General features: G+C 49.6%; 1 protein-coding gene across 3 annotated transcripts; it reads right to left on the bottom strand.

Annotated features, from left to right (window-relative positions):
• Nucleotides 1-436: 436 nt before the first annotated feature.
• PGAP4 (post-GPI attachment to proteins GalNAc transferase 4) lies at nucleotides 437-24,566 on the bottom strand. Of its 3 annotated transcripts, XR_008445472.1 has the most exons (4): nucleotides 24,132-24,566; nucleotides 4,102-7,673; nucleotides 1,622-1,723; nucleotides 437-675 (listed from the first exon to the last, which is right to left on the bottom strand). XR_008445472.1 is itself a non-coding variant. In XM_054032621.1 (2 exons), the coding sequence occupies exon 2, from the start codon at nucleotides 7,546-7,548 to the stop codon at nucleotides 6,361-6,363; it is 1,188 nt and encodes a 395-aa protein (XP_053888596.1). In that variant the 5' UTR covers nucleotides 7,549-7,673; nucleotides 24,132-24,566; the 3' UTR covers nucleotides 3,783-6,360. The 3 variants fall into 3 exon arrangements, 1 of the variants encoding a protein (XP_053888596.1); XR_008445471.1 differs by lacking the exons at nucleotides 437-675; nucleotides 1,622-1,723 and adding an exon at nucleotides 1,738-1,870 and having other exon boundaries at nucleotides 4,018-7,673; XM_054032621.1 differs by lacking the exons at nucleotides 437-675; nucleotides 1,622-1,723 and having other exon boundaries at nucleotides 3,783-7,673.
• Nucleotides 24,567-28,000: the final 3,434 nt, after the last annotated feature.

The raw sequence follows: 28,000 nt of genomic DNA, 5'->3' as shown, positions 1-28,000 counted from the left end.
GCGCTGCCTAGTCCACAGGTGCTGCTCCCGCAGTTTCCATTGGCTGCGGTTCCCAGCCAATGGGTGCTGCAGAACCGGCGCTTGGCGCGGGGGCAGCATACGGAGCCCTCTGGCTGCCCCTACGCGTGAGATACAGAGGAGAGACATGCCGCTGCTTCCATGAGCCGAGCGAAGCCACGGCAGGCAGGGAGCCTGCCTTAGCCCCGCTGCGCTGACTGGACTTTTAATTGCCCAGTCAGCGGTGCTGACCGGAGCCTCCAGGGTCCCTTTTCGACCGGGCATTCCGGTCGAAAACCGGACACCTGGCAACCCTACTTCCAGTCCTAGAGAGAGTGGTCTTCCAGTCAGGATTGGGAGTGAGCAAGCATTCCTACCTGATGTCGCAGTAAGCCTCAGCCACATTAAAATCCAGAGCCATGATGCAAACAACCCCAATGGGAAATGTGTGCTTACGGTGTAGAGGCTGGAGCAAACTCTAGAAAGCTAGTGTGCTCCTTGATGGGTAAGAGCCAGCTGGGGATCTGGCCCAATGATGATAAAAAGACGGTTACTTACTTGCACCATAACTTTTGTTCTTTGAGATGTTTATTCTACTCAGGTGTGCACAGGTACTACTAGGCAAAGTTCTCCAGCTTTGGTGTGCGTGGCACATACACACCTAAGTGGAATACACGTCTGCAACCATTTGAAGAAGAACCAACATTTAGGATTATTTTAAATTCTTTGGGTCAGGGTCTGTGTGTGTGTGTGTGTGTGTGTATATATGTTTCTACAGGGCCTAGCCCAACATGTCCCTAATACTCCTAAGACCGGCCTTACTGGGTCAGACCAAATGTCCATCTAGCCCAGTGTCCTGTCTTCCGACAGTGGTCAATGCCAGGTGCCCCAGAGGGATGAACAGAACAGATAATCATCAAGTGATCCATCCATCGCCCATTCCCAGCTTCTGGCAAATAGACTTTAAGTCCAGAAGGAACCATCATGATTGCAGGCCACAGAACCTCACCCACCCATTCCAGTACTAGATCTCTAACCTCTGGCTGAGTTACTGACATCCTCAAATCTTGATTTAAAGAGTGCAAGTTACAGAGAATCTCCCATTTACTCTAGTTCAAACCAGCAAGTGACATGTGCCCCATGCTGGAGTGAAAAACCTTCAAGATCTGTCTCAATCTGACCTGGGGGAAAATTCCTTCCCAACCTCAAATACTGATTGAGGCCTTTACATCCTACCCTAATATAAGTATTTAAATAAAGATTGATGATGATGCAAGGAAGGAAAACTGTGCCCTAACCTTGGGGGAAAGGAACGTGATGTCTGAAGTTGCCTCACACCATTTCACAATCTGCCACCACATCAGAAATGGACAAGAAGGTTAGATTAAAACCCAGTCTGCACCGTAAAACCTGTCCCTACCCTTGGCAACACTTGTACGCCTGGTTATGCCCATAAAGTGACTGAAATGGAACTGGAAATATGCTGATTGGTGGAAGTGTGTGTGAGCGTGTATGTGTGTACACGTGGAAACGCAGGACTGACAGAGCATGGAGAGGGTGCTCTGTGCATGGTGGGGTTAAAGTGTGATCTGATGTAGATTAGTATTCATGCGTGACTGTTTACCTTTCATCTCTCCTCTCACATTGGGGACAGCTGCCATGTAGCTGATTTCTGTGCCTTAGGGTCTTGCTCAACTGTCTCAAAGTCCAGCTGGTTTGTCGCTATCTAATCAGGGAAGTTGTTTGTTAAAGTGGTCTGTTTCCCCACTCCACCTCACAATCCTCATCTCCGAAATACTGGCCTTTAATCAGCGTTATGAGAAATCTTCCACAGTCCTGGCTCCACAGCAATCAGTGCAGCCTCCCGGCAAACCTGTCAGGGAGCTAGACATGTGGGGTGCCTCTGCCTCATGTCAGCAGGAGCACCAGCAAGCACTGTGGATCCCAGATCCCCTTATCTACAGAGGGAATGGGCTTGCTGCACCATCCCTGCACAGTACACTCCTCTCTGCATCTGGCCAGCTCCACCAGCATGGGCAGAAGGGGAGAGGCCCTCAGCCTGGCCTCTACCCCACCTGCGTGTGGATTACTTACACCCAAAGAGGCACTGCAGTTGCCCCATGCCCTTCATGGAAGGCGCAAGGGGGAAGGCTCTTGGAGTCTGCACTGGGTCCAGACACAAAATGGCCCCCAGTGTTGCCAATACCCACTAATACAGACTCTTCCCTCCCACATGTATGCACAGACTCCCCTGGATCCTAGCTCTCTTCAACAGCCACCTACACACACGCGCACCCTTCACAAACTTCCCCTTCTACACATACCTCCCTGCACACAATCACAGGTCCCCCGTGCTCACACACACAATCATACTCTGCACTGTCCCCCGCCCCAGTCCTTTCATCCCTTTACTGACAACCACAAAACGCACCCTCTGATGTGCCCACAATCACACATTCCCCTTTCTTCATATATGCCCAATTATACCCTCCCTGTACACAACCACAACTCTTCCTCATGAGCACAACCTCACACACACACATCCCTGACATACTCACACAGCAACAACATACACCCGTGCCCTGCACACTGAAGGACATAAGGGAGAAGTGTCTTTGGGCTGAGGGGCAAGACACTGGGCTGGGATTCAGGGTTCTGTTCCCTTCTCCGCCACAGACCGTGTGAGACCTTGGCCAAGTCACTTAGGGTACCTCTATACTTGGAGTTGGAGGTGTAAATTCCAGCTCAAGGAGACATACTTGCGCTAGCTCTGATCGAGCGAGCATGCTAAAAACAGCATAGCTGCGGCAGCACAACCAGCAGGATGGGCTTGCCACCCCAAGTACATATCTAGCATCTTCGCTGGGTACGTCTTTGGGGCAGCATGCCACTCACACTGCTATAGCTACGCTCTCTTTTTAGCATGTTAGCTCAATCAGATTACACCCCCAGCTCCAAGTGCAGACAGAACCTTAATCGTCTTGCACCTCAGTTCCCCATCTGTAAAATGGGATCAATATTTCTCTCTCTCAGGGGCGTTGGGAGGACAAAATCCATTAGTGAGGGACTCACATGTTATGGGGGAGGAGAGCCAAATAAGTACGTAGGGTCTCTTTCCAAGCATTTTTAAAACCATTATTAATCATTTTTAATTTTTTTCCCCTAAAGAGAATCTATGTGAAATATATATTGTGTGTGGGCCTGATGTGACTAGAAAGACTCCTGCTGTGGGCTTTGGAGAAGGCACCAAATGAGCAATGCATTGCTTCAGAGACACTATCCAAATGGAGAGGTACACTCCTGCACCTAGCAATGTCATTTGGCTGCGTAATCTTAAGAGGGCTCCCTGCCTTTATCTAGCTGCAAGCTGGCTGGGTATAATAATCCTTGCTTGAATGAAGACAGAGGGCTTGAGTGTTTAAACAGAGCTAGCATCCCTTCCCAGGGGGAAACATGCAACCTATGCATCCCTGCTTCTGGAAAGCCCTTAATGCCTGTGCCTTGTGGGCTGCCCAAAGTGATTTAGGCCAATTCTATGCTACAAAATTAGGTCAACCCAGCTATGTTGCTCAGGGATATTTAAATCTACATTTCCGAGGGATGTAATTAAGCCACCCTAACCCCCAGTGTAGACAGTGCTAGGCTGATGGAAGAATTTTCAGATTTAAAGAGTCTGATGCAGCATCCACTGAAATCATTAGAAAATTTCCCACGGAGTTCAGGGGGGCATTGGCTCGGGCCCGAAGTGGTAAGGAAGAAAAGTAACATGCTGACAAAATGATGAATCATTTCCCACACCAGAACATTTATTAACTGAGCATTATCACTTGGTTCTTTCTCTCTCTTTTTTTAAGCCAAACAATTTGTAATGCCTTGCTATGGGCTTTTCTCTTGCACTAACATGAACAACCAAGCACCAAAAAATGGGGTGTTGTTCTGGATCCATACAGTACAAAGATTAAAAAACAAACCCCACATCTGAAACATTCAACACTCAAGGCAGCATAAATAGATAGTCACCTTTCTTTCTATGTACCCAGGCACTTAGTGGAATAAATTCACAATGACCCCCAAATTCTACAACCTGACAAAGAACAACACTACCGAGAAGATATTTGTGTGCGTGGCTCTCTGCGAGGGAGACACGGGGAAGCCAGATACCAGCTGCACTCAGTCTGGGAACAGGTTTCAGCATCAGTCCTGATGGATGCTGGTGACTGCTGTGTAGAAATAAAATGTAATGTTTTGTCAGCTCTTACAGTCCATGCCCTTGTGCATGCAAGGCATGGCATGCCCTTGTGCAAACAACAGGGATCCTCTAAAAGAATCCCAGCTGATCTAGCAAGAGGCAAAGTTCAGGTGCTTGAGCTGGCATTGTTCTGTGCTCTAGTGACACCCTGTGACTGACTGCCTATCTCCTTTGTGCTGAGCACTTTACAAGTCAGTTACCCCTCACAGCCTGAACATGAACTATAGCCCACGAAAGCTTATGCCCAAATAAATGTATCAGTCTCTAAGGTGCCACAAGGACTCCTCGTCGTTTTTGTGTGAAACTTACTTCTTAGGGGGCTTGTGCAAATATTTTCTTTGGTTTCAGTCCACATGGGTTCACACACAGACACACATCTACCCTTACTACTCCTAGTTTTACCATGAGTTCCAGGCTCTGACAAATGAAAGAAAGAAAACTGAAAGTGGGACTCTTTTTCCCCCCCAAAACTGTTTCACTTGGTTCATTCTGAAGCCAGGAAAATTTGTGATTTGCACACAGTTTCACCCAAATGCCACTCAAAACTGGGTGTAGGTCTCCTCATATAGCGCCTGGGCCAAAGCACCCTAAAATTGATAAAAAGACTCTCATTGACTGCAATGGGCTGTAGATCAGGGCCATGGGGTACAAACCTTTCAAAGGCAGTTTTGAATTTGTAACAATCCCCAAGATCTTATTTCTCATGTGGTTTCGGTTTTCAATGCACCCAGAACAGTTCTGCTAGAAAGCAGCCAACTCTTGGAAACCATCCAAACTCCCCGGCAGTTCAGATCAGAAGATTAGTTATTTAACGTGTCTGTTTAGAAGTGGCCCCTTCAATATGACACATTACTGAAACTTGCTCATCTGACCATGCCCAGATATTCATGGTAGGAGTAGTGAACTGTGTCTTCTGCAGCTGTCAGCTATATCTAACTGCAGGCTGAGGCAAGATAAGTGCACTGTGACACCATGCTGCTGCAACTGTTCCTTCACCTTTCCCGTAAATAACATGATCATGCTGGATCATTCATTGGGCTGCCCAAGGCAAACTGGAGCTTCTCCATGCTGCAGGTGGAATCCATGGAAAATCAGGATAGGTGGCAATCTGTCTAGGGCCAGTTTTAAGGGCTTGCACTCAATAAAGCTAATGAGTGAGCTCCCGGTGATACAGGATCAGAGCCTAAATGGGGAATCTGCTCTTCCTCACCTATGAGAGGTAGCTGTATGTGCAATCTCAAAGGTTGTTCTGATGGGAGGCTGTGTGTGTGTGAGAGAGTATGTGCATGGGCCAGCGAATCCAAGCCACATACAGCGAGCGGGAGGTTGTTTGGTTTTAGTGTTCTTGGCTCCATAGGGGACCCCAGCTGAAGCAATGGGGAAGAACATGGACTTTGTTTCAGATCCTCTGCTCCAAGGTGAAAAGAGAGCTTTGGGGGAAGAGGCGTGTTACCCACAAAGGAGAAGACCTGGAGGTGCTGAAGCAGCTTGAAACATGTTCCCAGAACCATATGCAGAATGTGGGGTAAGGGGCTCGTTATATGCATCGTGCCTCTTGTAAAGATCTCTTCATGTTTTTATTTGAGGAGATGAACAGATCATCGGGGTAAGCTATGGAGAAGGTTGGGGGAAACAAGGGCTATTCTCCAGCTCCATATTTCCTCCTAGGTCAGCTTGTGCCTGATGCACTCACCCTGGCTAGCATTTCCAGTGCCTTGAGACCGAGACATATGTGACCACAGGAGTGGCATTGGTCTCGGGTCTGTGATACTAGAGACTGGTTTGTTGGATACTGCTGTAGGAGACACATTCACGTGCAAATGGTGTGTGTGTGTGTTTGGGTCTCCCCCCAAAAATGACTAAGGATAGTAGCAAACCCTCCCCTTCCCTGAAAACCTCCACCCTCCTTTCACTTCTTCATTATAAAATAAATCATGTAACTATAGGTTTAAGTAAACTTTTTTTTTAAAAGTTCCTTTCCCTCCACTAGGTGGTGCTGGTAGTTCTGGGCACAGTTGCAAGTGGCATGACATCTGGAGTCACACCTGATATGTCTGTCCAAGGACAAGGCTCTCTTGGCTCACAGTCTTTCCATAAAGGCATTTCTTGGTGGGTCACAGTAGCTTAGGGCTGTCATTTGGCCTGAGGCTGGAAAACATCCCCACGTGCCTGACCAGATTGGGCTCCACCACGTAGGCCCTTTCACCCTTGGTGCGCAACAGGGAGTAGAGAGCAGTGTCTTTGGCAAAGCCCCGACGGCAGTGCAGCTCTTGAAGGTAACCCAAGACACGGTGGGCGGAAGGGGCGGAGAACAGCATGGCGGGCGTGCAGCACTCGGTGACCGGCACCACGTTGTAGAGCACAGGGGCCAGCCGGCGCAGCTCCAGCAGGTAGTGGCGACCCACCAGCTCTGCTAGTGCCATGCTGTACAAGGCAAAGAACAGGACAATGGGCCAGGTAAGGCTTGGGCGGCCAGACACCCAGGAGTACAGAAAGCTCAGCAGGGGGCCCAGAAACATGCCCAGGCCGAGCCACTCCAGGATCCTCATGGGCTCTGGGTTGATATAGCGCTGAAGCCGCTCAGGATGGTACAACTTCAGGTAGAGGGCATCTTTGAGGTGTGGCTTTGAGAACCGGGCCAGCAGCAGGTGCTGCAGGACAGGGAATATCTCCTCTTCGGGAACAGCATCGTCTTCCACCAGAAGGACGTACTCTGGACTGTAGGCCAAGAGCGACTGCTCCAGGCAGAAGGCATAGTCTCGCTTCTCCTTCTCAAACTGGTTCACTGCGGCATCGGGGTCTTCCCAGTTTTTGTAGCGGCTGACCATTGCAAAGAAGTTACCCAACAGCCTGGCATCCTGGTGGCTGCCCGGGTCCTGCTCCACGTTACAGAGAAAGACCTGGTGGCTCCGGCAGCGAGGGCCACACTGCTGGAGGAGGCGGTGGAAACGGGAAGCCACCTGTAGGACATAGTGGAACTCATTCCGCCTCTGCACGGTGATGATGGTGATGAGCAGCCATGGTCTGAGGGCCTTGTCGCCTGAGATCTCTGAGGAGTTAGGAGTCCGCAGGTCCTCAAAGTAACGGAGGGCAGTCTGGCCATCCCCCTCGTTCTGCTTCAGGAAATCCTGGCTCATGGGGTTCAGATGCCAGCGGCGTAAGTAAAAATAGGAGTGGAGGAGCCGGTGGCAAATCAAGGGAGCCAACACGCCAAATGTCACCATAGTTAAGGTAAGGAGCTGAGTAATGGGACTGGAAAAACGGCACCACTTCCCATAGAGCCGCAGTCCTCGGAGGAGCATGGCTGCTGGATACAGGGTGTGGCCTCCCTGTGCTCATGCCCCAATTCATTCACTCCTCTGCTTCTGCTTGGAGTAGCAAGCCATCAGTGGTGCAACATAAGTGAGGCCCAACCAATGCAGCCGACCTACAGGGAAAGAAGGAAACATTTAAAAACATGCACAGATCCACCAGTATCAAAGGAAGAACTTCCAGACCTAACAATCTGGTGAGAGCAAAAATCTGTGATGAGCTCATGGGGAAATGAATGCCATGCCACTGAAGCAGCAGTGGGAAAAGGTCCCTGGGCATCATTCTCAATGGGTCCCATACTGGGACAGCATAAGAAATAATAGGGTGACTTATGAAGGAGTCCAGGGATCCTTCCTAAGTCGCTGAGCTCATTGGGGCTATTACATCACACACAATGGCCAGAGAGTCCCATGAGATTGCTGGGGACTCTGATCTTGTTAGTAACATTATTATTATAGAAGCACATAGAGGCCCCAACTTAGATTGGGACCCTACTGTATTGGGTGCTGTACATATACCTGTGTCTGCCTCAAAGAGCTTGCAATCTAAGTAGACAACTCAGACTCAGTGGAAGAATGCATTGTTAACCCTATTGTCTAGATGAGGAACTGAGGCATGGAAAATTAAACGACTTAGGCAAGGTCACCCAGTGAGTGTGTGGCAGAGCCAAGATCTAAACCCAAATCTCCAGAGTCCCAGCCCAGTGCCATAACTAGAAGACCATACTTCCAGTCCAGATAGAAACATGTACTTCTCTTCTGTAGCTCATGATTTCACAAGTATTCTTTGCTTCTCTGGGGTGCTGTGAGGCTTAATGCATTGTGGAGTCTGATGGCAGTAAATGAATGTCTGAACCAGGCTCAGGCACATAACCATGAATCTCCCCCTCCTTCTATTAAATAAAGCAATTCCAATCCCCTACTCCCAGCTTGCTCCCTCTTTCAGGACTACTTTAAAGAGGCAGATCAAGTCTCTCAAGCTGTGTCTACATTACAGCCCTTATAGCGGCACAGCTGTACCGCTGCAGCTGCGCCATGTACGGTGTCCCGTGGAGCCGCTCTACACCAGCGGGAGAGAGCTCTTCCATTGGCATGATTAAACCACCCCAATGAATGGCGGCGGCTATGTCAGCAGGGGAGCATCTCCCGCCAATACAGTGCTGTGCACACCGGCACTTTTGGTGGCAAAACTTATGTCGATCAGGGAGAAAAAGTTTTAGCGACAAAAGTGCTAGTATAGACAAAGACTCAGGAGCAACTGGATGTATCTTCTGATTGAACAGTTAACTCAGATTTAGAATTAAGAGTTTGCATTAAACATTTGAATTAAAAGCTGAACCAATCAACCCCCTCTAACTTCCTAAAAATTAGTATTTGTCCATCTACTCTGCCCCACTCTTCTGGGCTGCCACTAGCCCACTCTTAACAGTCTCAATGCACCTAGTTTACACAAAGTTAGTGCAACCTTTGGGTGGGCTATAGTTCACTTCATTGCCCTTCTCCAGTGCCTAAAAAACTCCAACTCCCATAGAAAAGTAGCTGGAGACCCAGAGTTTAGGCTCTAAGGATTTTTAGCAAGGATTGCACAGGGTCAACCTCCCCACATTCAACTCCCAAAGGAAGTAAAGAAATGAATTAAATAAATAACTTTATCAAATCTTATGATAAAGAAACAATCTAATTTGTACAGCATGACATGGCTATTTTATAATCCACAGACATTCCCTTCAGTTATACAGAAACATAAATAAAGAAAACAAATTTCTCCTGGCTCAGCTTCTCCCAACTCACCCAGGGCACATGTTGGCCTTTTGTAAAGCAGTTGCCCTGACTCCTCCCCCTCACAGAGTCTGACCCCAGCAACAGGGAACCTATTGGAGCAGACCCAACACTACCGTCCCCACTCAATTCCAGAAGCTTCTGGATGTGGAGTGCTTAATCTGCCTAGCAACAGTGACCCAGACACAATTCAATCCTACCTTCCCACAGTGGGTCTCTTAAGGAGATATCTCCCTATTAGGCACATGGGTTACATTAGCACATGTAGCTGCTCAGTGGGTAGCAGTAATATTCCTTTCTAATTGCCCTTTTGACACTTCTTTATACTTTCCTTCTCTGTCCTTTAACTGGCTTTCCTTCTCCCATACTCTTCTCTTTGGCCTTGGCTACACTTGCAGATGTACAGCGCTGTGAGTTAAACCTGACTTCGTGCAGCTGAGTAGGGAAAGCGCTGCAGTCTGTCCACACTGACAGCTGCCCAGCGCACTGTTGTGGCCATATTTGCGGCAACTGCAGTGCTATTGGGAGCGGTGCATTATGGGCAGCTATCCCACAGAGCACCTTTTCCCATTCTGGCGCTGTGGGTTGTGGGAAGGGGGCGTGGGTGCGGGGGATTCTGGGTCCTGTCCCAATGCCCCGTGATGCATCGCTTCGCATCCCAGAAATCCCTTTATTTCCGTCCACCTTTGGCGCCATCTTTCAACGGTTTCTGTGCAGCGCGATCTGTCTGCGGGAAATAGAGTCCGAACTGCTGAGGCGTATGCTGATGAGTTTCGCCAGCACATCACATTTGGCTGTCGAACTATTCCTTAAGATCCAAAGTGACAGTGAGGGTAAGGAGTCCGACGATGCTATCGAGCCACGTAACGCGTACGACACGAAATTGCTTGTGGCATTCACGAACATGCTCAGCACCGTGGAACGCCGCTTTTGGGCTCGGGAAACAAGCACTGAGTGGTGGGATCCCATAGTCATGGAAGTCTGGGATGACGAGCAGTGGCTGCAGAACTTTCGGATGAGAAAAGCCACTTTCATGGGACTGTGTGAGGAGCTCGCCCCCACCCTGCAGCGCAAGGACACGAGATTGAGAGCTGCCCTGCCAGTGGAGAAGCGGGTGGCTATTGCAATCTGGAAGCTGGCAACTCCAGACAGCTACCGGTTGGTCGCAAACCAGTTTGGAGTGGGAAAGTCGACCGTTGGAATCGCGTTGATGCAAGTTTGCAAGGCCATTAATCGCATCCTACTCAGAAGGACCGTGACTCTGGGTAACGTGCAGGAAATAGTGGATGGCTTTGCACAAATGGGGTTCCCTAACTGTGGAGGGGCGATAGATGGGACGCACATTCCTATTCTGGCACCACCCCACCTAGGATCCGAGTACGTTAATAGGAAGGGGTATTTCTCTATGGTTCTCCAGGCGCTTGTGGATCACCGTGGGCGTTTCATTGACATTAACACAGGCTGGCCCGGAAAGGTGCATGATGCACGCATCTTTCGGAACACTTGGCTGTTCAGGAAGATGCAGGCCGGGACTTTCTTCCCAGAGCGGAAGATCACGGTAGGGGAAGTTGAAATGCCCATTGTGATCCTTGGAGATCCTGCTTACCAGTTAATGCCGTGGCTTATGAAACCCTACACAGGGAACCTTGACAGCAGCAAGGAACGGTTCAACTACAGGCTGAGCCGGTGCCGAATGACTGTGGAGTGTGCCTTTGGCCGTTTAAAGGGCCGCTGGCGCTCTCTGTATGGGAAGCTGGACTTGGCCGAAAACAGCATCCCCGCGGTTATATCCGCGTGCTGTGCCCTCCATAATATTTGTGAAGGGAAGGGTGAAAGCTTCACTCAGGCATGGACCTCTGAGGTTCAACACCTGGAGGCTGAATTTGCACAGCCAGAGAGCAGGGCTATTACAGGGACCCAGCGCGGGGCTGCAAGGATTAGGGATGCCTTGAGGGAACAATTTGAGGCTGAAAAGCAGCAGTGATATCTGGTGCCCTGCCCGGGAGTGACGTGCAGTAGTTCCAATCTTTAGGAATCAGTGTCTGCTAAGCAGACAAGCAGACTTGCAGTGCCTGTTTATGGGCTCAGGAGTCTTTTACTTTATGCAATAATAAAGAATGTTTTCAAAGCCAAATAATCCATTTATTGAAAAGAAAAAAATTATTTATTGAAAAGAAACAAGGGGGTGGAGTGGGGAACAGTACAATCACAGATTCACGCATGTCCTGGCTGGTGTGCTGTGCAGTGAGTGCTGAACTTCAGGACAGCTGTACTGCACGGTGATGGGGGTTGAGTGCAGAGGGTAAGGGTCGTGGTTTTCAGGGCTGGGTGGTGAAGGCAGCGGGTGGCGTGAAGAACATGGAAGTTGGGGAAAGTGGGTTGGAGGTGACAGTGGGGCACAACGGAAAGAGTTTTGAGACAAGGGCTGTAGCGGGGGGTGGCGTTTGCGGTACTGCTCCTCTTTCTGCATGGCTACCAGCTCCTGGATAGCATCTGCTTGGCGCTCCAAGATGCTTATGAGCCTATCAGTGCTTTGCTGCCGGTGCGCGGTGCTTTGCCGCCGGTGCGCTGCGTTTTCCTGGCGGATCCTGCTTTCTCTCTCCCCCTCCAGTCCTGTGCTTTCTCGTTCTCTTTAATAGATTGCCGCATCACTTCTTGCAGCATGTCTTCTTTGCTTTTTCGTGGTCTCTTCCTGAGTCTTTGCAGTCTCTGAGCAGGCGATAAGAGGGATGGCTGAGGTCTCAAGGTTGATGCAGCTGTATAGGCAAAATGCAACATTTAACAAAGGCAGCATTGTTTATACCAGACAGAGTAATGATGCCCCCCGCACTTAAGGAGTAGAAAACACACAGGGTCTACACAATAGCATAATTTTCCCATCCAAAACAGAGCACACATATCCCACGGGAGCCTCAAAATGATGAGTATGGGGGACTGATTGTTTCAGGGCTGCACTGTCCTCTGGGTTTCTGTGCCTTGGGGAGAGCCAACAGGTTCAGGGGGCACCTACAGTGAACACTGTCCCAACATTTTCCACAGGAGTTCGTCCTGGATGATATCTCGCTGCTGAGGGTGACCTGGGAAACAAGGGAGGGTCTTCTACTGCAATGCGGCTTCCGCCCTGGCCCATATGCAGCTTGCCTGTGTGCAGCAATGGTCCCCCCCGCCCTTCGTGGCACAGTGGCGCGGACACGTTAGCCTGGCAGGGACAAGGACTACGGTGGCTCTCCCGATAAACCGGCACAAGCACATTGCACACGTTCTGGATGAGACATTCGAGGAGATTACTGAGGCCGATTATCGCAATGTGATAAACCACATCAATGCACTATTCCGCATCTAGGCACGCATACCTAACCCTCCTCTCCCAAAGAGCCCGCACTGAAAAAATTCCTTCCCGAAAAAAAACCCCGCTTACCGGGAACCTGCTCTTCTGTTTGTCCTCCACCAAGTACCGGCCGCTGCGACTGGCTACCTTCCTCCTGGCTCGAGAAGAGCTCCTGGCTGCATGGCTCCAGGGATTCCGGGGTGTCTCCATCTGGCCCACCACCATCACTCCTGTTTTCCTCCTCCTCCTCTTCCTCCTCCCCCTCTCTCCCCCCCCCCCCACCGGCTCTGAAGTGTCCATGGTGGTGCTCGGAGTGGAGGTGGGATTAACCCCAAGTATTGCATCCAGCTCTTTGTAGAATCGGCAGGTCACGGGGAGAACACCCGAGCGGCCGTTTGCGTCGCGGGCTTTGCGCTATGCACTCCGCAGCTCCTTCACTTTAATCCTGCACTGCAGGGCGTCCCGGTCATGGCCCCTTTCCATCATGTCCTTTGATACCTTCCCGAAGGTATCGTAATTCCTACGGCTGGAGCGCAGCTGGGACTGGACAGCTTCCTCCCCCCGAACACTGATGAGGTCCAGCAACTCGCCATTGCTCCATGCTGGGGTCGCTTGGCGCGTGGAGGCATGGTCACCTGGAAAGAGTCACTGATAGCATTCCACGCCACACCGGGCTGAGCAAAGAGGAAGGGGATTTTTAAAATTCCCGGGGAATGTAAAGGATGGGTCACATGGTTGGTTACCTGAGGCCAGGGCAGTAGAGTTTGAACTGATGACCAGAGTGGCTAGAACAGGCATTGTGGGATACTGCCGAATAATTCTGGAGGCCATTCACAGCGCATTGGGCGGCCACACTGGCGCCGCAGCGCTGCAGCGGCAGCGCAATACTCGCTATTCCTCTCGGAGAGGTGGAGTACATGCAGCGCTGCAACCACGGAGATACAACGCTGCAAATGCCTTGCCAGTGTGGACCGGGAGTGAGTTACAGCGCTGGGGGAATCTTTACAGCGCTGTAACTCGCAAGTGTAGCCAAGGCCTTTGACTCTGCATTTTTTCTGCTTCCTGTTAGCCTAATTCTTGTACCACAGCTCTCTTCTCCGGTGGAGGACTTCCTGCTGGGGCCTGCTGCACTGTTCGCTATCTTCTCCTCTCACCTATTGTTAAATCTCAGTTAACCTCCCAGGTCTAACTTCTGTTAGTCACACTCTTGCCATGTGATGTAACTAACATTCTGCTTGAGGCTTGATGCTGGGGGCTCTTTTGCACCCTCCCATTAATTAGCATTGTTCCCTCGTTTGCTCTGGCCCTGCTGTGAGATGCTAGAGGAGCACTGGTTTCATGGTCATCTAACTCCCCATCACAGACAGGCTATGATACCAGTTTCCGTATACACTGATCTTCCTCTTTCCTTCTGGGGATGGGTACCAGAATCTTGGAGACTGAATGATTTTGCCCAGGAAGCATCAGTGCCCTGTGAACTGCAGAAGGTGCTAGCTGAACTTTGATGCATAGATTTGGAGGAGACAGGGCTTGGTAGCACTTGCCCATCCCAGAAGAGAGTGGGGTCTGACCGGGATCGGTCAGTTGCTATAGGGATGGGTCAGTCGTTATTGAGCACACAACGGGCCTAATTCTGGGGCCACGTTGTGACTCCAGCCAGCGCAATATTCACTGGATTTGCAGTGTTTACTGTGAAGATGGTTACTTCCTGCAGCATGAACAGCACTTTGACATCCTTAGATGAAAGGCCTTATATTGGTATAAGTGCAAAATATGATGGATTTATCCCACCTCTGTTTTCTCTGGCTTTGTTTCAGACCATGCTCCTTCTTGCTGCAGGATAGTAAAGAACTTCTGGCTAGACAATGACATTACAGTGCTGTGTCACTCCATAACTCGTGACAGTGCATGGACCTGCATGGACTCTGGCTGATTTCTGCATTGGTGGTTCTTCCCTTCTCTGATAACCGGGTTTTGTTTTATGTATAACCTATTGTGTTGAATGTATGAGCTTTGCAAGAGTATTAGAGCAGAGAATTGTACTCTGCATATGGGCCCAGGGTCCTCATGACTCAGGGCAAGTGGACCTGAAGGCCCAAGGACACTAGGGACTTGAGGTCCACTTCTGAAGTGATGTTAGGCTAATTTGGTGAATGTACTGCCCCTGCTCCTCAGTTTGTCAGGCGCAGTGGTGAAAGGAGCACTTGCATGAAGGGCCGGATGCTGCAAAGCCTCACTCGCACAAGTACATGGGTGAGGGCCCATTGATATCAGCAGGGCTGCTTGTGTCTGTAAGGCCCTGCAGGATCAGGACCCGCATCTGTGGGTGGGGAGCACAATCAATGGTGGCATTAACATTCTCAGAGTAGAAGGAGGAAACCAGGCTCCCTCCAGCGAACAAACTGGAAGCCAGCGCTGGAGGAGCTGTGGGCCCGCAGCAAGCTGTTCTGGCTCTGTAGTTTTCAGGAACACGTACTTGGGTGCTAGGAAATCCCTGTCTGAGCAGGTCCCTGCCCCCAAAGATGAGCATTATCTGAGGGTGGCGTGTCTGATGCAGGGAAGAGCAGGAAGTGGATGCCACCTATTCTTCACACACCCTTCAGGAGAGGCATCTTTGAACTATTTGGGAGGGAGAGGAATGCAGGACTGGCTGCCAGCTCAACAGATGCTTGGATGGAACACAGTGTGGTGAATCAGAGGTACCCTGACACCTGTTCCCTTGCATAGGGTCTCGCTGTCTTAGATCCTTGCTATGCACACACAGCCAGTCATCAGGGTGCCATCCCCAGATCGCTGTACCTGCAGGTCACCCCAGAGATGCTTGCAATTCCCTGTCTTTCTCCTGGCCTGGAAAGTTGTGTTGTGGCTCCATCTACTGACTTCCTGTTCACATAACAGAAGTAAAAGGGTCACCAAGACAAACAGGTGAAGGAGGGGAATTACCACAACTTGTGGGACTGGTGCGCAGCCAGATGGGAGCAGAGAGGCGGTTTCCTGGGTATGTAGAGATATGGGGTGGGGGTTGGGGGGGGGGAGAACTCAAGTCAAATGGGCCAAGAGAACTAGACTGGCCCCATCATCTCTATAATGGCCTGCCAAAGGCTAGCAGGCCCTTTAAGGAAAGTCAGCCTCAGCCTTGCCTGTTACTTAGCAGTTACCCCCCAGCAGATCCTGATCTGGTGGCTTAATTACCAGTAATGACCCCAGCTGGGAAAGGGTCAGGGAGGACTAGTAGAGAAAGCACTTTGTCAGAAAGGGGAAATCTAGGACAGAGGAGCGATAGAAGTGCCAGCTCTTTAGGAAGAGCCTGGTGAAGGCAAGGTAGAGAGAACCCCAGGGAGCAGGAGAGTGTCTAAGAAGCAGGGAGGTCCCTGGTAGAAGTTACCAGAGTCCCCAGGAAGGGGAGGAAGTGGGGAAAAAAGCCTAGGAGGTAGTGCAGAGTCAAAGAAGCAAAGAAATAACTCTGAAGTGCCCTGGAGCTGGGGTGAAAAGCAGAGAACTTCAATACAGCTTGAGAGGGACAGAAGGAGCTCTGTGTGGGTGTTGGTGTGGATTCTTTAGCTGGAAAGAGACAGAACTGCAAAGAGAGGACATGGCTGGAAGGCTGGGCCATGAAAGATGAAGACAGAAACAGGCCATTGCAGAGCCAAAGAAGTGGTCAACTGGGATGCTAGAAATGGACACTCTCTGCCCCCCCCTCCAAAAAAAAGCCAGGGGGCGCTACAATGGTGAGTGGAACCGCTTAAACGGCCAGATCCCACGGGTCAGGGTTGTTGGAGTCCACACTTTTTAGAGATTGGTTCTGGTCCCACTCTCGGGCATTAACCTGGATGTAGACTCTCGTTTCAGGCTCTTCTCTACTTATTAGAATGCTTCATATTTTGGCATTACCCCCATTTTTCAGATGTGTTATCAATGTTCTCACTGAAATACTCATTTTACAGTTCTCTATGTAATCTCCCTTAAGATTTTAGTGATATTTGTGGTGGACTTTAAATGCATTTTCAGTAAAATATTTATCCAGGGCATGACTGGATTTTGTAATTTTTTTAAACCCTCCCCTTCGTACAATGGCTGTATGTTTTTGTTGTAACAGTGTAAATGCTTTCAACTGATACTACTCTTATAAAGCTCTACAGGTGTGTGTATATTAGTTTCAGCTTATGATAGATTTCTTGTCTGAACGCTTAGCTGAAAAATATAACTTGACCTTCCTCGCTTTTTTAGGGACCATCAGCCCCATGACTCAACATCCTTCCAGAGATGTGGCACTGCGTACAAATCAAATCCCCTTCCCGTATTTATCGTATCCCCATTTACTCTGAACTACATTGTGCCACTCAGGCACAGCCTGAAGTCAGGGGGGAGTAAAGCTTCCACACTGCCCCCGTGGTAGCTCAGAGACACCCTGCCTAGCAGGACGGCGGTTGTGCTGGGGGTGGAGGAAGGAAGACATATGTAACACCCCTCTTCAGGGTGCACTGTATTCTCCTCTGTATTGGTGTGGAGGGGTGGACAGCCATGGTTCCTCCGCCTCCACACCTGCTCCGTGGGGAGCCCACGTATAGTCACCACAACAGAGGGATTCCTTACTTCCCACTACGTGCTCATGTAAAACACGGCCACAATCTAGTCCTTTACCATTAAATGGCACCTTGGGTAATCCCACTCTGCCACCCTAAAATTTGTTCACTGGAAAAGCTATTCTTCCATTCCCCTCCTACCATAACAAAACCTGTACTCCAAAGTCACTGCTTTAGAGTTCCACCTGAAAGTGACCACACTTCCTGATGAGCTCTCTTTGGGAACCATATTGTTACTTCTTTTTGACCCAAGCGGCTAGCCAAAGTTTGGGGCCCTGGGCATGTTCCAGGTAGGAGCAGAAATTGGTGACAGACTGGTATTTCTCTGATGCAGTTTTGTTTATTTACACAGAATGTACAGAGTCCTGTGTCTCTGAACACAGTAGGAATCAAATAGTAAGAAACAACTTTTTGATAACAGAACCAAGAATAATCTTCTCTGCCTGTGCTCCTGACCCAAAAACCTGTCCTCATGCTTCTTCCAGGGTCAGACTCTGCTTTCAGCTGCTCCTTCTGCCGGTCTCTCCTAGTTTATTTTCTGTTCTGCCTACACATGTGCCCACATGCAAACCGCCCCAAAACAATATTCAGCAAAAGCTCCTGAGTGGGTTCACATACACTAAAAACTCAGAGTTACGTATACCTTGGGAATGGAGGTTGTTCGTAACTCTGAACAAAACATTATGGTTCTTTCAAAAGTTTACAACTGAACATTGTCTTAATACAGCTTTGAAACTTTACTATGCAGAAGAAAACCATCTTAATTTAAATGAAACAAGCACAGAAAGTTTCCTTACCTTGTCAAATCTTTTTTTTTAAACTTTCCCCCCCCCTTTTTTTTTAGCAGTTTACATTTAACACAGTACTGTACTGCATTTGGGTTTTTTTGTTTTGTTGTTTGTGGGTTGTTTGTTTTGTTTTTTGTCATTGCTACTGTCCAAATGAGGTGTGTGGTTGACCGGTCACTTTGTAATTCTGGTGTTCATAACTCTGAGGTTCTACTGTACTCCTTGTCTTAGGTGAGGGCTTTTCCTTACTGTTATGTTAATTGAAGGCTATGTTCACACCTATCAAACTTAGGCCTTGGCTACACTGGCAATTCACAGCGCTGCACTTGCTGCGCTCAGGGGTGTGACCCCCCCCCCCCCCCCGAGCGCAGCGAGTGCAGCGCTGTAAAGCACCAGTGTAATCTGTGCCAGCAGCGCTGCACGCTTGCTCGCAGTGCTGCAAGCTATTCCCCTCTGAGAGGTGGAGTACTTGCAGTGCTGCGAGAGAGCTCTCACAGTGCTGGCGGCACGACTACACTCGCGCTGTGAATCCGCGAGTGTAGCCAAGGCCTTAGTGAGGTTTTAACTCTACTTAAACAAGGTTGCACCCAGCTCATAATATGTAGATCCTCAGGATAGAAGGTGTTATGGAAATATCAGCTGTTAGGATTACAGAGGTGTGCAGCAATGTGTGGTTGTGTCTCATGGGAAAGTCTGACTTGTGCCCTGCTCCTGCAATGACACCCATGTGAGCAGAATCTTGCATCTACACCAAGCCCCCAGGCATCACAGGAGGTTCAAGGTCCACCTACATGGGATTCAATTGCAGGTTCAGGGCCTAGCAGCCCTAACTACTAACCCACTTTGCTAGAGACAGATGAGTTCTGTCTGTGGGGTGATATTTTTAGTGTGGTGATATAAGCAGAAGTCAGGTGGTTAAAACCCATTGAAATATAAAGAACTTTTAGAGGTAAACAGTTGCGGCTACACCTGCAAAGATCCTGCTGGCAGACCAGCTTAAACCCATAAGAAAAACAGAGTTCCCTTTGTGTTCTCTCCCACTTCATGTACCACTTTACACCATCAGCGAGGTCAGAGGTGGGCAAACTACAGCCCGCAGGCAACATCCGGCCCACAGGACCCTCCTGCCCAGCCCCTGACCTCCTGGTCCAGGAGGCTAGCCCCCTGCTGTTCCCCCTCCCCCACAGCCTCAGCTCGCCCCGCCCCCGCCAGCGCAATGCTCTGAGCTGTGGGCTGTGAGCTTTTGCCAGACAGCGCAGCTGCAGAGCCACGGCCTGATCTGGTGCTGTGTGCTGCATGGTGGTGTGGCTGGGTCCAGTCGGGCAGCACGGCTGCCTGTCCTGGTGCTCCAGGCAGGGTGGTAAGGGAGCAGGGGGCGTTAGATAGAGGGCAGGGAAGTTCAGGGTGGTGGTGGTCAGGGTAAGGGGGTGGATAGGGGTTGGGGCGGTCAGAGGGCAGGGAACGGGGGTGTTGAATGGGGGCAGGGGTCGGGGGTCAGTCAGGAAAGAGGGGGGGTTGGATGGGGTGGTGGGAGGTCCGGGGGCTGTCAGGGGACAGGTCTCGGGGGGTTGGATGGGGCAGGAGTCCTGGGGGGCCCCCCCATCAGGGGACAGGGGGATGGATGGGGCAAGAGTCCTGGGGGGGGCCGTCAGGGGCGAGAAGCAGGAGGGGTTGGATAGGGGGCGGGACCAGGCCATGTCTGGCTGTCTGAGGAGGCCCAGCCTCCCCTAACTGGCCCTCCATATAATTTTGGAAATCGGATGTGGCCCTAGGCCAAAAAGTTTGACTGCCCCTGAGCTAGGTATATTACAGGGATTTCAAGTTCTGCTGGAGCCTCGGGTTTCAAGCATTGCTAGAGACAAGATACTGGACTATGAAGACTACTAGTCTGACCTAGTATAGCAACTCCCACCCTAAAGTCCGATAGGCTGGAGATTAGTCGGGAGAGATCATTTTCGGGCCAGATTTTCTGAAGAGCGCAGCACCCAATTGCTCTCACTGAGAGTAATGGGATCTGTTGGGTGCTGAGCACTCGTGAAAAATCTGGCCATTTAATTTAGATGCCTAAGTGACAACTGAGCTGTTCTAACAAATTAGTCCTTCACTGCAAAACTCTATTTACAAATACAAGAACTAAAATATCTCTGAGGCAGCAGCACTCTATCTTAGCTAGAGACTGGTCAGTTAAATGTGGCTTGTGAATGTGACAGCGGATAGCAGTCACTGCTCTCTGGCCCTCATCATCCACTTCAACCAGCCTTGAAAATGGTTGTCATGCTGATGTAGACAAACCTAAAGCATGACAAACCTAAACCCTGCTAGAGTTAGCGATTAGCCGGGCTGGCTTATGGCAGGTGTTGAACTTGTTTGGCTTAGTCTGCAACAGTGGGACAGTCATTTCCCACACCAGTCAGAAAGAGCCATGCTTTGTCCAAGCTGGTTTGTTTCTTAGCCTAGACAAGTGCGTGAAGACTGACGGAGAAGAATTAAACCTTGTTTACCTCTATTTGAACAGGCTTACTGAAAGAGAGTAGCGAAAAAGGAAGGTGAAACCAGAGTGGAGCTGTTAAATAAGTGAGAGTAAATGGGTACTCTTACAATTTGCCCTGAGTAAAGTATGCCATCCCAGGAGCAGACCAACCACCGAATTATGACTCGGTTATAATTCCTTCCCTGTTACCGCCATTGCTTCAGGGGTGAAGTTAATCTGCTTTGCTCTTGACCAAAAAGTTCCTCCATGCTGGCTTAGCTCTGCTGATTAGCACGTTGGAGGCAGTGGGGTTCTGACTCTCCGTCCCGGAGGGGTGGGGCTCCAGCTCTCAGTGCCCCATAATGCCCTACTTCAGTCTGTGTAAATGCACCTGGTGAGGATGCATCCTGCCAACAGAAGGAGCATAGTGTGGACACGAAGAGCAGATTCAATTACTGCGGTGGCTGTAGGTCGACCTACCTTAAGTCGACTTAATTTTGTAATGTAGATATGTCCTGCATAAAAAGAATACAAGGACTTTTCATTAGAAATAGGCTGGGAACTTCCCCAAGACTGGAACATGGGGGTTGATTTGGGCTCATCTCTCTTTTAATATAAATACAGATGCGCATTTTATTCTCAAATCACATATAGATGCCCTCGTATCATTTGCTCTGCACTACAGGAATTTCAGACCTACAGGTGGTTCCTCTCCCTGGTGTTATCATCATTTGTGTGATGTAGCAACTAGAGGCCCCAACTGAGATCGGAGCCCCCTTGTACTAGGCACTGTACATAAATATAGGAAGATACAAGCCCTGCCCTGAAGAGCTTCCTGCCAAAATAGACAAAACCTGACAGACAAAAGGTAGGAAGGGAATCAGAAGGGTGTAGAGGGGAAGTGACTTGTCCAGGATCACACAAGGTGAGGAGCTGTTCCTACCACCCTGCATCCCGGGCATTTAACACTCATTACTAGCAAAACCTCTGCATTAGCCACATGCCTGGCAGTACAGCTCCCCATTCCCTTGCCTTGAGTGGTTGCGCTGGGAGGCAAAACAGTAGAATGGGGTCATCACTGCACCGCTCAGGAAATGCTGCACCTAGGGGTGAAAGTAAGATAAAGGACTTACTGGTACTCCGGAGTCCTGAGCAGGGGCGTGGCCTCAACCGGAAGAGGCGGAGCCTTTAAATCAAGATTTAAAGGCCCCAGGGCTCCGGCTGCGGCTGGGAGCCGTGGGGCCTTTAAATCACCCCCAGAGCTACCAGCTGCAGAGGCTGCTGGGAGCCCCGGGGCCAGGGCCGGCTCCAGGGTTTTGGCCGCCCCAAACAGCCAAAAATAAATAAATAAATAAAAGCAGCCGCAATCGTGATCTGCGGCAGCAATTCGGCGGGAGGTCCTTCGCTCCGAGCAGGAGTGACGGACCGTCTGCCAAATTGCCACCGAATAGCTGGACGTGCCGCCCCTCTCCGGAGTGGCCGCCCCAAGCACCTGCTTGCCAGGCTGGTGCCTGGAGCCGGCCCTGCCCAGGGCCCAGGAGTGATTTAAAGGGCCCAGGGCTCTGGCCGCCGCTACGGCAGTGGGGAGCCCCGGGCCCTTTAAATCGCCGCCCGAGCCCCGTTGCCTGAGCCATGGGGTAGCAGCAGCAGGGCTCCAGTGGTGATTTAAAGGGCCAGGGCTCCCTGCAGCGGCAGGAGTCCCAGGCCCTTTAAATCACTGCCCAAGCCCCGCTGCTGGAGCCCCGGGGTAGCAGCGACAGGGCTCCAGCTGTGATTTAAAGGGTCAGAGGCTCTGGCCACTGCAGGGAGCCCTGGGCCCTTTAAATCGCCAGCCTGGGGAAGCTTACCAGCTTGCTTTCACCTGTGGCTGCACCTTTATTGCCTCTCAGTTATCTAAAAACAGCCTCAGCACACACTTCCTTGTGATCAAAGGCCGTTGCTGATAAGTCTGAAAGTTTCCAGCCAGGACAGATCAGCAGCACAATAAAAATGTAGCAGGTGTGAACCAGAGAATCCAGATTCCAGCCAGTGTTCAGAGGCAAACATTAGTCACTTATTTTGACCAGGAAGGTTGAAAATCTTAAGCAGCATTAGCTCATTTTCTTTGTACTCAACTCAGAAGGATTCAGAGCTCTGTGAGCAGCCTTTCCCCGAGTGTGAAACAAGCTATGTACCACTCCCACCACCCTGCAAGAAGTGACAGCAAATGTGATGCTACTGCCTCTGGGGCAGAGCGCTGATCTATTTAGGCCCATCCCTACAGCTGGTAAGGGAGGGTGAATGGGAAAAAAAGAGCAGCTGGAAAATACGTTGTGTGCACACACGTATTTTACACACACCTCATTTGAGAGGCAACAAAGCAGCAGGCTTTGACTAATGGTAAAGGGGACCAGCTTGTTCCCCTGTCCTTCCAGCAAATGCTAGTTGAGGTGTTGAACTGTGCATTTATGGCAGTTCAGAAGTTGTGCCTGAAGCCATCTTCCCAGCGACTTTAGAGAGAGCCATCACCAGTAGTTCTGGTTACAAATACTTCCCTCCCCCTCCCCCCCCCCACACTATTAGGAATCAGAGTAGCAGCCGTGTTAGTCTGTATCCGCAAAAAGAAGAACAGGAGTACTTGTGGTACCTTAGAGACTAACGAATTTATTAGAGCATAAGCTTTCGTGGATATGCATCCGAAGAAGTGGGCTGTAGTCCATGAAAGCTTATGCTCTAATAAATTTGTTAGTCTCTAAGGTGCCACAAGTACTCCTGTTCTTCTTTTTACTATTAGGAATATACACAATGTTTTACCATACAATCATTGTGGCTGCAAACTTCCTATGCAACATTTTTTAAACATCTCATATTACAGCCCTTGTTTTTCCCAGTGCTTCCTTCTCCTTCTGGAGGGTTGCCAGGTAGCACGATGTGACCCTCAAGCACTGATCGCTTGGGATTAATGGCAGTTACCTTGGTGATGATGGTCAAAGAGGAGGGAGTGTCCGCGGAGCTGATTCTCGCCCTCACCCCTTCCCCTTCTCTCCCAGGGCAACTGAGCCAGGAGCCACAGATGTTATTTAGATGCCAACAGGCAGAAAGCTCCTTGCAGGGATGTTGTCCTAGGAAATTCGGGCTACGTTCACTCAGACTGACATAAGGAATCATTAGTGTAAGCAAGCTGTCACTTGCTTCCTTACACTAGATCTTCATTAAATTTTCCTCCAGAAGGCTTGTTCTTCCATGCCCTGACCACTATCCATTTCCCCTGCTTTACACCACTCCTGGCCACCAACCTTCTAGCAAGCACAAAACATCCATCTTGTCCCTGCAGGGGCTTCCACAGCTCCTCTTCCCCTGCCCCAGTGATCAGAACGCACTGCAGTTCATTCCCAGAACGACAGTCCCTCTATATATCTTAATTCAAGGAAAACAGCTCTTTGCAACCATTAAGTTTCTGCCTCCCCCTTCCCCCCCCCCCCCCCAACCCTCCACTAATGTCTCCCCCACAGGAACTGTACAGCTGGCAGGAGCAAAATATAATGTTTTCGGACTAGATAGTGCCTTTCATCTGAGAAATCAATGGTCCTTTGAGATCATTAAGCCTCCTGGCACCCCAGTATAAAAATAACAAAAATCAAACTCACCATAGCAGCAAAAGCCATAACGGAAAAACAGCACAGAAGCTGGGCTGGAAAATACAGGAAGGAGGAATTACCCGTTTTCCCATCTGGATTCTTGCCCAGCATGTAGAGAAGGAAAGAGCTAGTAATCCTGAAAACCAGAGCCGCTGGCTTTATGTAAATCCTGGGTGTCTCCCCTTTCCTTTCCAATGTTCCCTAGCAGCACAATATTCCACCCTCCATGCTTCTTGCCTCTTCTATCCATGTTATCTTGTTGCTCACTTCTCGCCTGCAGTTCCCCTCCTCCTCTCTCTCAGGCCAGGAGGGTGGGATTAAACAAGGCACCTAAAACCAAACATGTGACCACACAAACAACAAACAGAGAGAGAGACCAAAAACGAGAGGGAAAGAAGAGGTGTGAAAGAATGAGAGGAAAAATAACTAGGACAAATGTCAACAAAGCCAGGACTGAGCTCCTGTTGCAGCTAGACTGGCGGATTTCTGCTATGGTCCATTAACATTGCAGTAGGACTGATGAAATGTTAACCCCTTCACTGTTGGAGACAGCTGCAATTCCCTGTTCTGGCTGGTAATCCAGTCAGATTACCCCCTACTTGCCCTTTTCCTACTCTGGACAGGATTTCATGTACACTGATCATTCCTTGGCTCCTTCCTCCACCTGATCCTTTAATGACATAACCCCGTTGCTCTTCTGTCATGCACCTGAGACCACTGTATTCTCCAGAATAAATGTCTTTGATTTATGCAGCGTTGTTGTAGCTGTGTCGGTCCGAGGATATTAGAGAGACTGTGTGGGTAGGTAAAATCTTTATTGGACCAACTTCTGTTGGCAAGAGAGACAAGATTTAGGCCTTGTCTTACACCACAGCATTTTATTGATGTAAGTTATGCCAACGTACAGTTGTAATTAAACCGCTGCGGGGGTGGGGGGGGGTTGTTGTGGGAGTGTATGGGAGAGAGAGAGAAGCAGCATATGTGTTGGGGGGGGGGGGGAGAGTGAGTGTAATGTAGACAAGGCCTTAAAGCAGTGGTTTTCAAACGATGGGTCGCGCCCCAGAACTGGGTCACGGAATGGAAGGAACTGGGTCACGGCGGCTCTGGTCAGCACCACCGACTGGGCCCTTAAAAGTCCTGTTGGGGATGCTGCCTGGCTAAGGCAGGATAGGGCCTGGCAGCTTCCGGGGCGCAGCGTGGTCCACGGTGCCAGGATAGGCGAGAAGCCTGCCTCTGCACCCCGGCTGCATCACTGCCACGAGCCGCTGGAGGTAAGCCCGCACTCCAACCCTCTGCCCCAGCCCTGAGCCCCCCACAAACCCAGAGCCCCTTCCTGCACCCCAACCCCTCATCCCTGGCCCCACCCCAGAGCCTGCACCCCCAGCCCAGAGTCTATATAGACTGAGTGCAGTACAAGAAGCTTGCACACACAGTCTCATTTTATATCTGTATACAATTAGAACTTGAAAGGCAGTTGTGGTAAGATGAGGCTCTGAAACATAAACCCTTGTATTCAAAACAGTCTTGTTCAGTGTCGGGATACGAATACTACATCCTGACACAGCACTATTTGATAAATTGGTTACTGTCTATTCGGTAGATTATTTGGAAGACAGCATCCATAAGAAACAACTGGGTCTACGTCAACTCCTGGTGTATCACAGAACAGTTCAACCAGAGCAGTTCTGCTCAATGGAACAGAGAAGCTAGCCACTTCTGTTTCCTGCCCAGTGACACTTACCAGAGGGCGACAACCAGCAGTAAGGTTAATCTATAACATGGATGGACTGGACTGTATAGTAACTAATTACAATATATTTATATATAAAGGCCTCAGTGGTCGTCTCACTATTTAGTCACTACTCTAAATTTCAATTCTCAGTACTTTACAGCGGTGTTGATAATTAACAGGACTCAATAAGGGTCTTTTAGCATGGGGCCAAGGCGTTTTCTCGCTGATGGAACTCCGTGTAAACCCAGTCTTTTGGTTTTAGCGAGTGGCAGGGCTGTTGTATATAAAAACCTAACACATTTTATTAGTACCTGGCAACAAATAAGCATTGTGTTATTTATTAAATAAATGTCCATTTGAGCCAGGGCCGGCAAGGCACTGCTGGTAGTTACACTGGGCGATCCTGTTAGAAATTTATGAGGGCTGAGTTTGGTCTTTTGATTGGGAGCGGTTTTTTAAAAGACCTTTGGCCATACTGGATCTGTGAAGCTGCAAATAACTTTTTTTTATCATCAGTCCAGATGTGTCAGGTTGTGATACAAAATCCTTAAGCAAAAGTTTTACAATAGTTTTGGCATTTGCCTTTTTACAAGAAAATACATGACTAAAACTAACACATACTTAATTTCCTTTAGTAACTACAGTGTTAACTTTTTACTTTCTTTCTTTTAACTTCCTTAAACAGCGGCTGCCTGCTTGTTTGGGTCTGATCCTTTTTTCTTGCTGGTTCACTTTTTTTTTTTTTCCTTCATGGGCACAGGCATACTTTTACTACCAATTTAGCATGGAGAGTGGGCTTTTTGGCTAACCCCCCTTTTATTTATACTTTTGGCTAAATTAAGGAGGTGATTAATTCCTTCCTTGGTTTATTTTGAGAGCGGGTACTACGGCACTTTGGGAAGGGGTTTTGCTGGATCTGGGTGGATTTCAGCCGGCTGGGCAGACCTAATTTGCCCAACCGGGTTGGCATGATCAGCCCACAATAAGCGGGGGCCTTAGCCAGCAGTTCCTGTTGCAACGAGGAAGGGCTGGGGTCGGTCTCCCCTCTAGAGTGTCCTTTGCAAAACTGCCAGGACCTCATTGTAAGCGGGATCAGGCCCATCCAGATACACACCATTTGGGGTACAGCAGATTGTACAATTCCGTGGTAGACCAAGGTGCATGCACAGACTCCAAGGTCTCCTAACCCGAAGTGCCAATGCCCGTGAAATGGCGCAAGGGAAGCATTCTTTTTCAATACGGGGAGACTGTTTTAGGGGTATGTATAAGGGGTACGTATAAGGACTTTCACATTAGACAGGTTACACATAACACGTAATTAGCGCTATGAGCCCAGGCCTTCTTTCTTTGGTAAGGCCACCTTCCTAGACCTCCTTTCTTTGGCGAGGTCGCCTTCCTAAACCAATTAGAAACTGCTCCCCCGAACAGAGTTCGCAGGCTCCTTTTATTCTTACAAACCACACACATGTTACAAGTTATACGTCATTTACGAAAAATACAGAGTTAGGGTTTGCTCCCTTTCCCGGCAACTTCCCCCTTTATTTTCCAAGAATTGGGTGCATATTGGGTGGAGGGCTTCTCGAGAAGCCTGATGCGGTCAACATTTGGCACCAGTTAGGGTACATTCTCGGTAGGGTGCATGTTAGTTTTCCGGGGTGTTACCAATAGTGCATTGGGGGTGTGTGTGTGTGTGGGGGGGGTACTGGGCACCCAAAAGAGAGATGCTATTGGCTAGTTTTGCATTTAGCTAGAAATTCGGGGAGGTCACAGAGCATCCAGAAGAGAATCATGATTGGCTACCTTGCATTTAGCTGGAATCACGGGGGGTAGAGGGGGGCACAGATCACACAAAGGAGAAGCTGCATTTAGTCAGTTTGCATCTAGCTAAAGTTACCTATTGCTTCACACAAGCGGTTATTATATTTCACCAGCCATGAACATATTTCATTAGTGCTGCTGCTGGGGCTTTTCATTCTTTCCTTCCTTGGCCCCCCTCCCTCCTCTGGTCATGACCCTTGACCGAGACTGGCAGAGAACATGACACTTAGTTTGGTTCAGGCTTGTGGCCTGCAGGGCGGGTCTATATGACGAGTCTTTGCCAATGTTCTGATTGGTGCAAGGGAGGCCAGCCAGGCCTACTCCCCCA

Source organism: Malaclemys terrapin, chromosome 6 (genome assembly GCF_027887155.1).
Source record: "Malaclemys terrapin pileata isolate rMalTer1 chromosome 6, rMalTer1.hap1, whole genome shotgun sequence".
Lineage (NCBI taxonomy): Eukaryota > Metazoa > Chordata > Testudines > Emydidae > Malaclemys > Malaclemys terrapin.
The sequence above is the reverse complement of the archived record's forward strand: the minus strand, read 5'-3'. Positions and strand labels throughout refer to the sequence as shown.